Genomic DNA, 14218 nt, shown 5'->3' on the forward strand with positions numbered 1-14218 from the left:
TATCTCTGAGGTCACGCTTGGTTAGGCACAATCACACTCGAATGAAATCAAACTCAGCACTATTGATTATTTTAAACTTCTGAATTCTTTGGCTATAATTTTTTGTTTGCAAAAATAGTGATTTCAATTCAAAATACCTATTAACATTTGAAAATTAATCATCTTTTTTTAAATGTGAATATGCGGTTAATTTTTAGTCCGAAATTACGGCATGGAAAACATATTTGTGTTTGGATTTTATTTCTGAACTTTAAAACACTGTCTGTCCTCAATCATGATGAATTTTAACATGAATAGGGGCAGACAGTTGTTATTTCAACAAATAAAGAACTTGTTTGAAAGGAGGATTTAGCACTCTGCAAGTAAAATGTAATGTTGATATTGTCATATATTTTCGCGACCTAACAAAACTGTCAACGTTGTTGACATTAGTTGAAATAACCTGTTGTGAAATAAATATATCCTAGTATTAACAATAACAATGTGTCATTTTAATCTCCAGACTGGATGCTACTTCATGGTGACATTGATCATTGTTTAGACTTTAAATTTGTCAATATAGATTTTTGTTTTAATTAATATTATAAATTGTGGACAAACATTGGCTCAAAGTTATTTAAAGCAACGAATTTAAGTATTGACAGTCACAACGTTTTTTGACCCAGTGAAACCCCTGAATTTATTTCATGTTTTCTTCATTTCATTTTCTTCTAAAAGGCCACTGATGCTGAAAATGGAACCTGAAAGATTAACATGCAGTTCAATGATGATAGGTGATAAAAAAAACATCAAAATTCCCCCCTCCCCCCCACACACACCGGAAAGAAATATGATATCTACATATCTCCAATGCGTGTAGTCGGATGCTAGCCCAAGTCGGTTAGGAAATTGGCTACTAAGTTGTTTTCCTTAGCGCCAATGTAGATAGTAATATATTTATTGTAATTTCATTACACAAAATGAGGAACAGCATACAATTGGTGAAGTCATCCAATGCACTAGTGTTTACAATTAATAAGTATATAGTATAACCAAAGTATATACTTAAGTATATTTATAAATAAATGCCCTATTTTCCAAAATTACGCGTAAAATGTGCCCTTTTTGGGGAATCTCCCCTCTATTTTGAAAAGCTGGCTGGAGCACAGTAGTCATTATATTGATCTTCATCAAATCAAGTATAGTTTATGGCAGTATTAATTACAAAATTATGCTATTGAATGGCATTAGGATAGAATGGAAACCAGTGTTAAGGAGATTAATATGTTTATCTGTTAAAACCAGATGTATTTAGAAAATGTGTCTGATAGCAGGGGTTTTTATCTGATTTTGGGGAAAGGGCCTGGCCTTTTTTGAGGGGAAAAAAATCACGCAAAATGCCGGATTTTGGGGGAAAAATTGACACGAAACGCCTGATATTGTGGGAAATAAGGAAAATCTTAAATAATCAATTCAACATATTTTGCTGTTTTTAAAACAAAATCAAGGCAACAGATAATTTAATTATGCAATATGTTATATTTTCTACACTGGATCAGGTTAACTTATGTATTTAAAGTTAAAAAAAAAAAAAAAAAAAAAAATTTTTTTTTTTTTTTTTTTTTTAGGGGAAAAATGAACTCTGGGGGAAAATTTACCTGCTGAGGGGAAAAAAAAATCTGAGGGGAAAGGGCCGATTTTCGGCGGGTCACAAAGAAGGAAAAAAAGCCCTGCTGATAGTTATCGTAATTCTCAATGTTTACAACGTTGGACAAAACAGTCTTGCATTATGATATTCAAATCCAATAAGGAAATTATTCCTCATAAAGTTAATTAGACGTTGAGGCCACTGAAAGGACTTTGAAGGCAATAACGATTGGGCAAAAGAGAAAACAAGAAACCGTCGGAGACGGGTGATGCTCCCCAAAGTGTTTTTTTGGCACAATAATGCACTATACATTCAGATAGAAGGAAACGTCTTCAGGGGCATAACTTTGGACAAAATAATACGATGGATGGTTTAGCAACTTAAAAATTTCAAAGGGCCATAACTCTCTAAATAAATCCTCTAACAAGAACCCACTAAGAGCATGTGCATCTCCTCAAGGTGTTAAGTTTCCCATAAAGCTTTATTGTATTCCAGACAGTTAAGTTGGGGAGAAATAGCACAGACAAGAATTGCACTATATGTACAGTTTATAGAAAATTTCAAAGGGCCATAACTCTGTGAAAAATCATCCGACCATAACTGGCTGATAATATGCACATCTCCTCTTGGTAGTGAAGCTTCCCATAAAGTGTCATTGAATTCCGGTCCTAAGTTGCTGAGAAATAGCCCGGACAAGAATTGCACTGTATGTACAGTTAATGGAAAATTTCAAAGGGCCATAACTCTGTGAAAAATCATCCAACACACGGACGGACGGACAGACGAAGCGGCGACTATATGCTCCCCCCAAAATTTGTTGGGGGAGCATAATAAATTGATTACTATAGCAAAGTTTTTGTTTGACTGGTATTAAAGGCATAAGAATAACGTTCTGACTTAACTACACAAAGTGGTACTTGTACAGAGCAGACATGTTTTACTAAGACTTGTAGAAAATAATGCATTCTTTAGCTGACATTTGATTAATTTTCTTTATAAAAATGGATTAAGTTGCTCAACTATGTAGTCCTTAAAGTTTTACTAAATGTAAATAGTTGCACAATACATGTATGTGACCCTCTTGTTGGAGAGGTAAAAAATATAGCTATTCTATACCAAGTGTCCCAGTTTTAAGATTTCAAGCAAAACAATTTACAGGTTACTGACAGCTGTTAAAGGCAGACAGGTTTTTTCTGCCTATCTCATGGGTCCGATAGTCGGAGCCATTCCCAATGCCAAATATGGATGTTTTTTTCCAAATATAAAAAAAAATTCTAAATTTCCGACCAAAATAATCGAAGCCGAAAAATGCTCTTCCCAGTAGGTACAGTGTTTTAAATAATCTGACGCCGTGTTATAACGTGCTTATGCGTAGAACGTCATCGTATCGAGTGTTCCATAATGCAATTTTGCGATCTTGAGACTTCAGAAAAAAGGGCGGCCGCTTGTGTCTATGCATTTCTTAATACACATTTAAAGTCATTTTCGGTCAGAATTAGCTTTTAAATATTGAAGTGCTGGATTATTCAGAATTATCAGGTATGTATACAACAAATGATAACCATGTGTACGCATTAATTATTGTAAATTGGTTGAGAATCAATATCGATGGTCTGAGGTAAATAAATGTGGACTAGTTTCACTTTCAACGTTACTGTGGTTCGAAAGAGTAAATTTGAGTAAAAAATACGGAAATCGGACACAGTCTAAAAAAATGTCGCATAATATAAAAAACTATCAAAGTAAACAACGAAAAATTGACTCGAAAGGCACACACAAACTGAATGTTTTGTGGGGAAACACTACCGCCAGTCAGTCTACGGTTAACCCAGAATCTGACTCGCCCATTAGCAAGCAAGTGATGAACATTTGCCACTGCCAGATTCAGAGTCACTTCCCTTTGTAGCTTCTTAACATTTCAATACTGTACATTTATGATGTTTAGCTTTACTTTTGTGTTTCAAAAAATGGTTACCTTCAGACATTTGGCAACTTGAATTTTGAATAAAAATATGTTGAATGCAGGTCCTTCAACTGGGAATATTCAGAAAAAATCCTTAACGACATATTTAGCTATGTATTTTATTTGAACTTCAAGCATAACACAGTCTGTTTTTTTTTATCATACACATACTTGCGTTAGCAGTGGACAATGGCTGTTGCATGGTAAAAAAACAGTTTAATACTTTCTTACATTTGAACCATTTTTGGACAATGCCTATGTACAAAAACCTTAGATTTAAGAAGAAAAAAAGTCAGAAAAATTATTTCCCAAATAATGCTTTTGTCGATGAAAATTCTTCCCAATTTGGAAGATTTTGCGACTTGAAAAATCTCAATTTTGCTAGGTACTTTTTCCCAAAATAGACAGAAAAAGGCCTGGCAGAGTACGGTGCACGTATGAATTTCTGTTTGCAAAATGTCTATAGTAAACAGCCAACTATTTATATTACAAAGAATTTAAGATAATCAAGCAATATAAATTAAAAACTGTCTTAACCAATGAACAACATTAAAATAGCAATAAATTTAGTTGTCCATTAATAAAGAAGGTTTTTGCAGCTTTTGAAGATGCAAAACTTAAGTCATTGAACTAAAAATACATAAACATATTCTTTCAAGAGGCGAGTACAAAAAACTAATAAGAATGAAAACTTACCATTTGAATCAATAGTGAATCTTCCCAGCCCGGTTCCGTCTCTAATAGAATATGTAACACCATCACCATCTGGGTCATACGCTTTTACAAACATCACAGTCACCCCGATCGGTTCGTTCTCACTTACATATCCAATAGCAAAAAATGATTCAAACACAGGAGCTAGGAAATTCTCGTTTACATCCGAGACTTCGATGTTGATAAAACACACAGACACTAGGGGCGGTATGCCTCCATCTTGCGCCCTTACACTGATATTATGCACTTGGTGACTTTCGTAATCCAAGCCTTTGATAATTCTAATCACTCCAGTTTCCGAATCGATCTCAAAGAAATCTTCCCCATAAACAAGATGGTATGACACTTCGCCAAATTTTCCCTCGTCTGTATCAGCTGCTGTAACCACGGTTACAACTGATCCTACAGGGTGGTCCTCTCGTATTCTGACACTATACGAGTTTGGTGTAAACTCAGGCACTACATCGTTGACATCTGTCAGTTCAACAAGCACCATTGCCGTGGAGCTGAGACGTACCAGCTTCTCACCTCTGTCAGAGGCTCGAACAAGCACTTGGTAAACTGGATACTTTTCACGATCAAGAGGCTTGTTAACTTTAATAATTCCACTTGACGGATTGATTGAGAAATGATCTGTATTAGAGACTATAGTGTACACAATTTCCGCATTTTTACCAAGATCTTTATCAGTGGCTGAGACTTGAGCTACTGTAGAGTTCACATTAATATTTTCAGAAATTGTAACTGTATACAAGTCTTGATTGAATTTTGGGGCATTGTCATTTTCATCTAGCACCTTTATGTCAACTGTAATGTTGCTAAGCAACTGTGGGGAGCCAAGATCAGACACTTCCAAAAGCAGGCGATATTCATCTCTAAACTCTCTGTCCAATGGGGCAATGACCGTTAATGTACCTGTGAACATATCCATCTTAAAATAGCCTTCGACATCACCACTGCGAATGACATAAACTAAGTTGCCATTATAACAAGCGTCCTGATCAACAGCTTGAAACTGGGCAACGATTGAACCGACAGGTACCCCTTCAGAGAGATCGATATTGTTTGGCACAGAGTTGTTAAATTTTGGCGCAATGTTCACTGCGTCTAGTAGTGTCGTTTTTGCAATACCAAAATCTGTAGCTTCGTTATTAGTGTGGGAAAGTGCAACAAGATTCTGAAGTCGTTGATAAATGTCTGAACGCTGGCAGACAATGTTCACAGGTTTTCCAGAAATTCTTGGATCAGCAGGATCATTTGTGATATTAATCTGAATTTCAACAGGATCAGAGTCATGGAGCCCATCTTTGGCTACAATTCGCAAACGCTGACTGGTCTCTTTGATAACTCCCAGTGGGCAATTTAGCGTTAAACGCGCCGTCCCGGTGTCAATTGCAAAACAAGAGTTCTCGTTTCCAGCTTCAATACGGTACTGCAGAATGTCAATGATGTCAAAGTCAATTGCAGGAACTACCTGCACTTCTGTCCCCACTGGAGCCTTTCTATGAATAACACCCGAGCAATTACCTGTCTCAAACTGAGGCTTGTTGTCGTTTGTGTCCAGGAGATTTACAGTGAAAATCATTTCATTTTCCCGTGAAAAAGGTAGCCCCCAATCTGATATTCGAATATTCAACTTGTACGAGTGACGCATTGTTTCATAATCCAAAATGCTGGATGTCCGAATAATGCCTGTAAAGGGCTCTATTTCAAATGGAACATTTTTGGCATTGATTATTGAAAAGCTTATTTTACCATTTTCATTTTGATCAAGGTCTGTGGCACCAATTTTGAAAATACTTGATCCAATCGGTAAATTTTCCTGGATATAAATTTCAGAAACATTGTCTGTGTTATGAAATTGTGGGGCATTATCATTGTTGTCAACAATTGTTATATTCACAATACATGAATCACTGGATTTTAGATTCCTTTGCACAGCGTTATAGACCACAATTTCCAGCTGCACATTTCTCAGTTTTTCAGCATCCAAGATCGCTGAGGTAGAAACTAGGCCTGATATGTGATTGACTTTAAATAAATTAAACGTATTCCCGCCAACTATTTCATATCTGATATCAACTCTCCGGTTTGACTCTGCTTGTACATACGTGATTGGCGTGTTAATGGGTGCTATTTCTTCCACCTGAACACTTACAGCTGACACTGTAAACTTTGGTATGACATTTGAATCATAAACACTGATATAAAATGTTTCATTTCTGTCCAAAGCAGGAGCACCATTATCGATAGCTTGAACTGTCAGGTTGTAACCAGGATTCGGTGTCTCAACCTGCGCCGATGGCCTCAAAACGACCCTATATTCGCCTTCCTGGCCCCCTTTCTGTAGACTGATAAGCTCTTTAGCAGGGCTCTGTACCAGTTGTACTGTTTTAACCTTCCCATTTTCCCCAATATCACGATCTTGCACCTTGACGATAGCAAGCACTACCTCACCTTGACTGGGCTCTATCACAGTTGGTAGTTTTTTAACGTTTATGTCTGGGGGGAAATAATTTACCGGCCTCACTTGCACCAACAGAGTTGCTGGCCTTTTGCGAGTACTCTGTGTTGATATTGGACCACGATCCTGTGCTAAGATTTGTAAAGTATATTCCTTTCTAAGGAAATAGTTAAGTTGCCTTGTTAAAGTGACGACCCCACTGGTTGGGTGAATGGCAAACACGTTTGTTTTATCTACAAAGCTGTAGTAAATTTCTCGATTGATCCCTTGATCTCCGTCATATGCGGACACCTGGGCAATGCTTTGATGAAGATGGGTGTCTTCAGGCACAGTTACTTCATAGCTAGTCTGATCAAATAATGGCTGAAGATCGTTTAAATCAGATATATAAACTATCACATTTGCAGTTGTTTCAAACGTAACTCCATTACTTTCTGCCACTGCTTTCACTTTGAAGTGATATTCTGACTTGAATTCACGATTGAGTCTACCATAGCTTCCGGAATGTGTACGTATAAGGAGGAAAGAGAAATCCCCAACTAACCGGTCTTCAACTTTAAAGAGATCTTCAGTTGTATCCAGCAGCTGGTATGTTATGGTCACTGGTAAGTTCTCAGGTATATATATCCCCATTTTTGATGCCGGACTGGCAAACGTTTTCCCGTGAGAATTTTCTGGCACCGAGACATTGTAAACGTTCTGTGTGAAACTCAGGTCATAAAGTCCCGCCCCCTCTGTTGTCAAGGTGACTGTTGCTAGGCACAATGCAGTGACCCAGAAAAGACATTTGATAACATTTGACCTTGAATGCACAGCCATTGTGCCCCACTTCATGCCTCAACTTGTGCATAGCCTGAAATATAAAACATAACATAAACAATTAGTTGGGAAATACATGATTAACGAGTATCATTTGTTATGCTTCAGGATGCTTAAGGCTATTCCAATCTGCAACTGCAGACCTTGTATTGAAAATAAACATTATCTACCAATTGTTTATTATTGTATTATATTTACTTCAGAACATTTCAACATGTATCTTGACTTGTAGTCTTTCAGTCCCATTATGAATAATTCTTTATTTTAACAACAACAGAATGTTAATGAATTACAGTATGTTACAATTACATTCACACCAAACAAATTTTTATCTCTCGCCTAAATTCTTCTTCTGCAAATATTTATTCAAATTCATTACCTAACTGATTAGAGCATTTCCTTTAGAATAAAAAAACATATAAGATTATTCAACCATTTGAAATAACACACTCAAATTATCAACAACTCCCTCCATTATGTTCGAAGCATGCATTACCAGTGACAAAATGAGCATTAATAAATGCCTTTTACACTTGTCTGTGATTTCTCAAAACCAGCAAATACAAATCCCCAAGCTTTGCAGCATTCAGACTGTTGAACAGATTCCATTTACTGTACTGGTGGGTGGGGAAACACAATACATGTATTTGACCACAAACACTAGAGACAATAGCTATCATCAGTTTCTTATCAAGCTAAAATGTGGGAAATTTCACATACAATCTGTGGAACACATAGCAAGAAAATGTCTTTTAAAGTGGGTTTTATTCTGTGGTATGTTGATTTGCAAAATATATTTCTATGGTAATTGTTCTGAACTTAAAGTTTAATAAACCAAGAATGAAAAATAGTAATACAAAATATATTGTTGGTTCAGATTTGCATGCATTTCACAGGCTTTCCCCACTAAAAAAGATGTCTCCTTTGGGGCAGAAAATTATAATTATGGCTGCTATCAAGAATTACCAAAGTAATCAACTGACCTGAACTGTTGCAACTTACAGTGATCAAAACGATAGTAGACATCATTTATCAAGTACTATATATATATGATTGCAATGATTTTCTGTGTTTACAAACTTTGATCTTGATAAAACACAGACTGCTATGTGTGGGCATATCTTTATAATGATAGTGCATGTCTTCAATACAATACAAGAAATACTGTTAATAATAATTATATATTTTTATACTCAGGTAGTTGATTGTAATATTATTGACTCTTACAGAGCGGCAGTATTAAGCTAAGTTGATATAATCATATTGTGTGTAATTACACAGGTTAAAATAAATGAATACTGTGACTATCATTAAAATCTGACAACAACAAGATGTGTTTGTGAAACACTATGTCCCCCCTCATATATTTGACCTTTGACCTTGAAGGATGATCTTGACCTTGACCTTTCACCACTCAAAATGTGCAGCCCCATGAGATGCATGTGCATGCCAAATATCAAGTTGCTATCTTCAATATTACAAAAGTTATGGCCAATGTTTAAGTTTGACCCAAACAAACCAACCAACAAACAGACAGGGCAAAAACAATATGTCCTCCAGTATAAAAAAATACAATTAAATTACTACAAATAATAATTTATACATTAGTTACTTAATCCACCAAGATCTTCAAACAATTCCCTGAGACAACACCAGCAGCCTGTAAAATCACAGGACATCAAAACAACTGAACATTATTAACAACAGATACAAGCCACCTGTAAAATAGTACCCAAGATAATTGAATACAATAAGCCAATAACACCACCATAGAACACATAGTCTCTGACAGCAGGGCACATTACATGATCTTATCTATTTGTAGTCACTGCAGATCACTGTACCATGTAATGGCCCATAATTTTGTGGAGGTTTGAAGGGACTTTGAGGTTTAGTGATGGATCGGAGTTATGATGAAAACTGATGCCCTTTAACTGTCTGGGTAAACAAAGATTGCAAAAATGTGCAGAACATAAATGTCTAGGTGCAAGACTGTGATAATTTTTATTAAATAGTGGTGTTGCAATGGAAGGTAGATGTACTGGCATACAGTGAACAGAGAAATTTTTAGTTTCTGTTTTGCTTGCATGCACTGATATAAATATTAATGTATCAGAATGATAGGCAACTAAAAACTACTGTTGAGGATAAAACAAAAGTTTGATTCAAAAACAACCAAAACCCTAACCAATGTTTTTTCACAATTTTGGGAACAGAGCTGGAGCCCTTATGATTGGAAAAATCGCATCATATTTGACTAAAATGTACATTAACAAACATCTGACAATAATTCATTTTAACCTTGAAAATGTCATTTGACCCCTGAAAGTTTTAAGCAGAGGGTCATGTAACTCCTGGTTTTCAAATCTAGTGAAATCTCTATTGTTTGGTAAATTATTTCGCTACTTTGATTTTTGATGCAAAATACCATAAAAATAGGAAATATGCAAAGATAGAAAATAAATTTACATTGTAAAATTAAACTTCTAAAACTTTGATGTTAATTAAACTTACATTTCTCTCAAGCATGACAGCTGACTGCACAAACCACATTTTAATATAAATTTCAATCTCATCATGTATCATTCCCTTTTTACCTCAGACACAAATAAAAATGGTGAATGATGATAAGTGTTATCAGCTAAAGAAAATGTATGTAAATTAAAGTCATTTGTCAAGTTTAAAATATGATATCTTATCACATAACTTGCAAAAATATAGCATTCTGTTTTGATTTCAAACATAAATTATATTTAAAACATAAATTATATGTTCATATTTAATTTAATATTCATCATGAAACAAAGCATTGTTTCAAGGTCATTGTTGACATGGACACTAAACAAGCCCATTTATAAATGCCAGTGGATACTGAATACAGATTTAACGTGTACTTCAGACCACAAACAATGATAGACACATGGGCTGGACTCCTGAGCTGCCTTGGTATGCCCTTCATTTATCCACGCGAAATCACTTCACAAATAAATTTACACTAATTAATGTTATTTTTACTTTACATGTAATGATGATGGATAAATCAAGCAATTATGTTGAGAGCATGTGTGTCTGTTGTTTTTTTCTTAAATTAAACTGTTAAATAAGGTCTTTACAGTCTGTTTATGAAATTAATGTCACCTATCAGGTGTGATTAACACACTTCTTTAATGACACCCCCTGGCTAGCAATTAAGATCATTAAAAACACCATATCAGTGTGCATTACATTATGGATGATAAAATCGCATAAATTACATATATCTGGATATAGTCTTGTTGGCATCTATATCTGGATTTTTTTTATCATCATTTTTTATTAAATCATAATTTGCATTATCATTGATTAAAAAAAAGAGGTGTTGTGATTGTAGAACTATACAACTACAAGTTTATTTACATTGATACACAATACAGGTAGAACTACACAATATTTGTTGTTGTTTTTACTGTTTCACTTGATAATGCTAGCTAACAATTGATATTTCATACTTCAATATGACCTAGACTATAATTATTTTAGTTTAAATTTTAAGTGAATGACTTTTTTCTAAACCCGTGTGTCCTAAGCAATTGGCACAGGTGAGAACTCCACACACTTACAGAATTGTCAAAAATGTAAATGCACATAACAAAATAAGTCCATACCAGGCCATGAAACATATTCATAAGTATTCCAACTGTCTGAACTTTCAGCAAACTATTAACAGTAACCTTCCATTTTCACTGCACACTCAAACATGAATGAAAATCTCCAATATCCAATGTGTACATAGTGGCCGAATAACTCCAGTGTACGACATAAAGTAGAACCCAAATAAAAGTAATTGAATCCCATAAGTAAAGAGTTAGACGCTTGATGCATTTTGAATCATATATAAAAACATATATTTAGATCTAATTGATAAATTCAGAAGTAGATGTTACTTGGTTAGCATATTTGATAAACCGAAAGTAGATAATAATAATCTCAATGGGCGGAGCTTACAATTACATCAGGTGTAAACACGGGTGACACTGGTTGCCAAACAGTAATTTTCAAGAAATTATTTTCGATGTAAAGTAATATGCACATTCGGACGGGCATTTCTCGCCAATTGACCATGTCGGAGGAGGTCTCTGTCTTGTGCCAGTAGTTTATAATTACCTCAGGACAAATAATCTTTGTGCAAAACGTTTATTTTTAAGCAACAGTGTCCATAGTAGGAGTAAGGGAAGTAACTCCTCCCAAATCGAGTAAAACGAAACACCAAAATAACCAAATAAATCGGCGCTACCTCTTTTCTCCCTCACAAAGACTAAATAATATATTATATGCATAATTGTTCATATCAATGACTCAAGAGAGTAAAAGGTGCCAGCCATTAAGTAACATTACATAAATAGAAATTATTTTTTTCAAAAAGCATACACATGAAATAAAACGGTTTATATGGGTAAGAGAAGTAAAAATGCAATTAAAATGTTAATAGTTATGTGGACATACCACAACTTCAATAAAACTTGTCTCAATGAATAGTTATAGTGCATACTTGACCAGGTGATACATGAATATTTTAAGAAAATACCTGTATATACATATACTTGTAGGTTATGTAAATAAATCTCAGGCTAATAAGTAAAATCGTGATTAACTGTACTGGACATGCGCTATGAACATCAAACTCCGTAAAACGTCAATTTAACTAAGAATGGAACACGTCCCTGAATGGAATAAAAATAAAGAGAACAGTAATTATGATAAACAGGCTTATGTTAGCACAACTTAGGTACTTTTAACTTGAAAAGGACCACAACTGAAACACTTACATAGTACTATAGTTAGTAACATATGCATTTGTACATAGTAGAAAAAGGTGGTGTGTCAATGTTAGACAAAATGTATCAAACACGAGTACAAAGTTCAAAGTAAAACATAATCATTAAAATGCTTAGGCCGTTTTGCTTGCACGTTGATGCCTAGAAACGTGCTGACTGCATGGTCCTTCAGGCAAGTCAAGGATAGGGACCAGCACCTCTGCTTCTGGGCATTGTCATAAGAAGTCAAATCCTACTGAGTAGGAATTCGAGACTCCATCTCCACACTGGGCTGGGTGAGTGTAGGCATGGTAGGTGGAACGAAGACTTGCGTGGATGGAAGGTACGGGTGGGTTACCGGTAATTCCTCGGAATCACTATCCACTGAATTGTGATACAAAGGCACTCGCGACTCAACACTTGATTGATTAGTAGCATGGTAACATTCACTTATCTTGACTTTATAAGACAACGCGCGTAATTGATTGCCTATGAATTTTTTTATAAAGCACCACTGATTAGCACTATAAACAGACACAACCAAATAACGATCACGACATTGATGCTTCTTCCTATCGGAATATAAATACACTAAATCATTAAGATCGCCGTGGTGTAGTGGATATGGTGTCCGCCTAGCGATCGGTAGGTCATGGGTTCGATCCCAACTGTGGGAGCGTTCTTTAGATCTTCCCCATAGACACCAAGGAAAAACGGACTCGAGAGCGTTTAATATAAGCTTAGGCTTGTTATGCAATCGAGCTTAAATAAATAGGTTTAAAATAAAATAAATCACCAACACTGACATTGGACACTGCATTTGAAGTATAAGTTTTGCATTTAGACTCAGCACTTAACTGATGATTGTCGAATCGGGTATCATATTGCTTAAAAATAAGCTCCCTATCAGACAAGGGAATCCGCTCATTTGTGAATTGACTTCTCTGTGTCCGTATTTCTCTAGAAGAAAGTCCTGCATGTCGAATCCTGGAGTTTTATCGCGCAGTAGCAGTTGCCAACTGTAGTGGTGTAAGTGGATGACCGCCAGGTTCTTGTCGAACTATTTCAGATTCAAGCTCGAGAATGGCTTTTTTTTGCAACATGGTTCTTGTTTGGGTTCTTAACTCTTCCCACATCCAATATTACACGGTATCTGCGTAAAACGTCGTCTCGTTTAATGCAATAAAACCTGGTGCTGGGTCACACCTAACTACTGCCATTAGTCCGTCAAGAAGATGTAACTCAACCATAAGACTGAGGTATGCACTGCGTAATGTTTCAGCTAGCTATTTCATTGTCAATGATACAAGACTTGGTCAAAGAGCTGACGGTTTGCCGCAAAACTAAAATCATCTGCTTGCTCCAGCGTAGAACGTCCATAGCAAGAAAAGCACCGACAATTTCAGGAGCTTCTTCGGATGATTGTTCAATCATAGTCTTAGGTACAGACTTTAAGGAAGCACACACATTACATGCATTATGTGCACGATCAACAACCTGAACTAATTCTAAAAGATGAAATTGTCTTTTCACAGCTAACACAAGATGATGTTTAGATGGGTGATTAAGCTTAATGTGAAGTGCAGTTACAAGTTCTTCAGCAATAGAGCGCGGAACTACAATGAGATCAACGGGAGACACAAGAGGATCAGTTCGCGTCACCACCAAAAGATTGTTTTTTTTTTAGATCGAAACATCGTTCAAATATCTTTTGACATCCCGAACATTAGTTAGCTTGTTGGATGGTCTAGTACCCTGCCTGAGGTGAGCGTGAACGCGGCGTAAGTCTGGACAGATTTGCTGAATGTCTTTCCAAGCTGATCTAGATGAGTAAGGAA

General features: G+C 35.7%; 1 protein-coding gene across 2 annotated transcripts in view; it reads right to left on the minus strand.

Moving 5' to 3' along the window:
* The window catches only part of LOC127879703 (protocadherin Fat 1-like), a 197054-nt gene extending 185420 nt beyond the window's left edge, over positions 1 to 11634 (minus strand). Inside the window, exons 1-2 of one of the 2 annotated variants that reach the window (XM_052426697.1) lie at positions 11232 to 11634; positions 4287 to 7621 (exon numbers count right to left, since the gene is read on the minus strand). In XM_052426697.1, the coding sequence (XP_052282657.1) occupies positions 4287 to 7602 (3316 nt within the window). In that variant the 5' untranslated portion in view covers positions 7603 to 7621; positions 11232 to 11634. The remainder of the gene's footprint in view (positions 1 to 4286; positions 7622 to 11231) is intronic. The other variant, XM_052426698.1, reaches the window with a different exon arrangement.
* Between the last annotated feature and the right edge of the window lie 2584 nt (positions 11635 to 14218).

Source organism: Dreissena polymorpha, chromosome 4, assembly GCF_020536995.1.
Source record: "Dreissena polymorpha isolate Duluth1 chromosome 4, UMN_Dpol_1.0, whole genome shotgun sequence".
NCBI lineage: Eukaryota > Metazoa > Mollusca > Bivalvia > Myida > Dreissenidae > Dreissena > Dreissena polymorpha.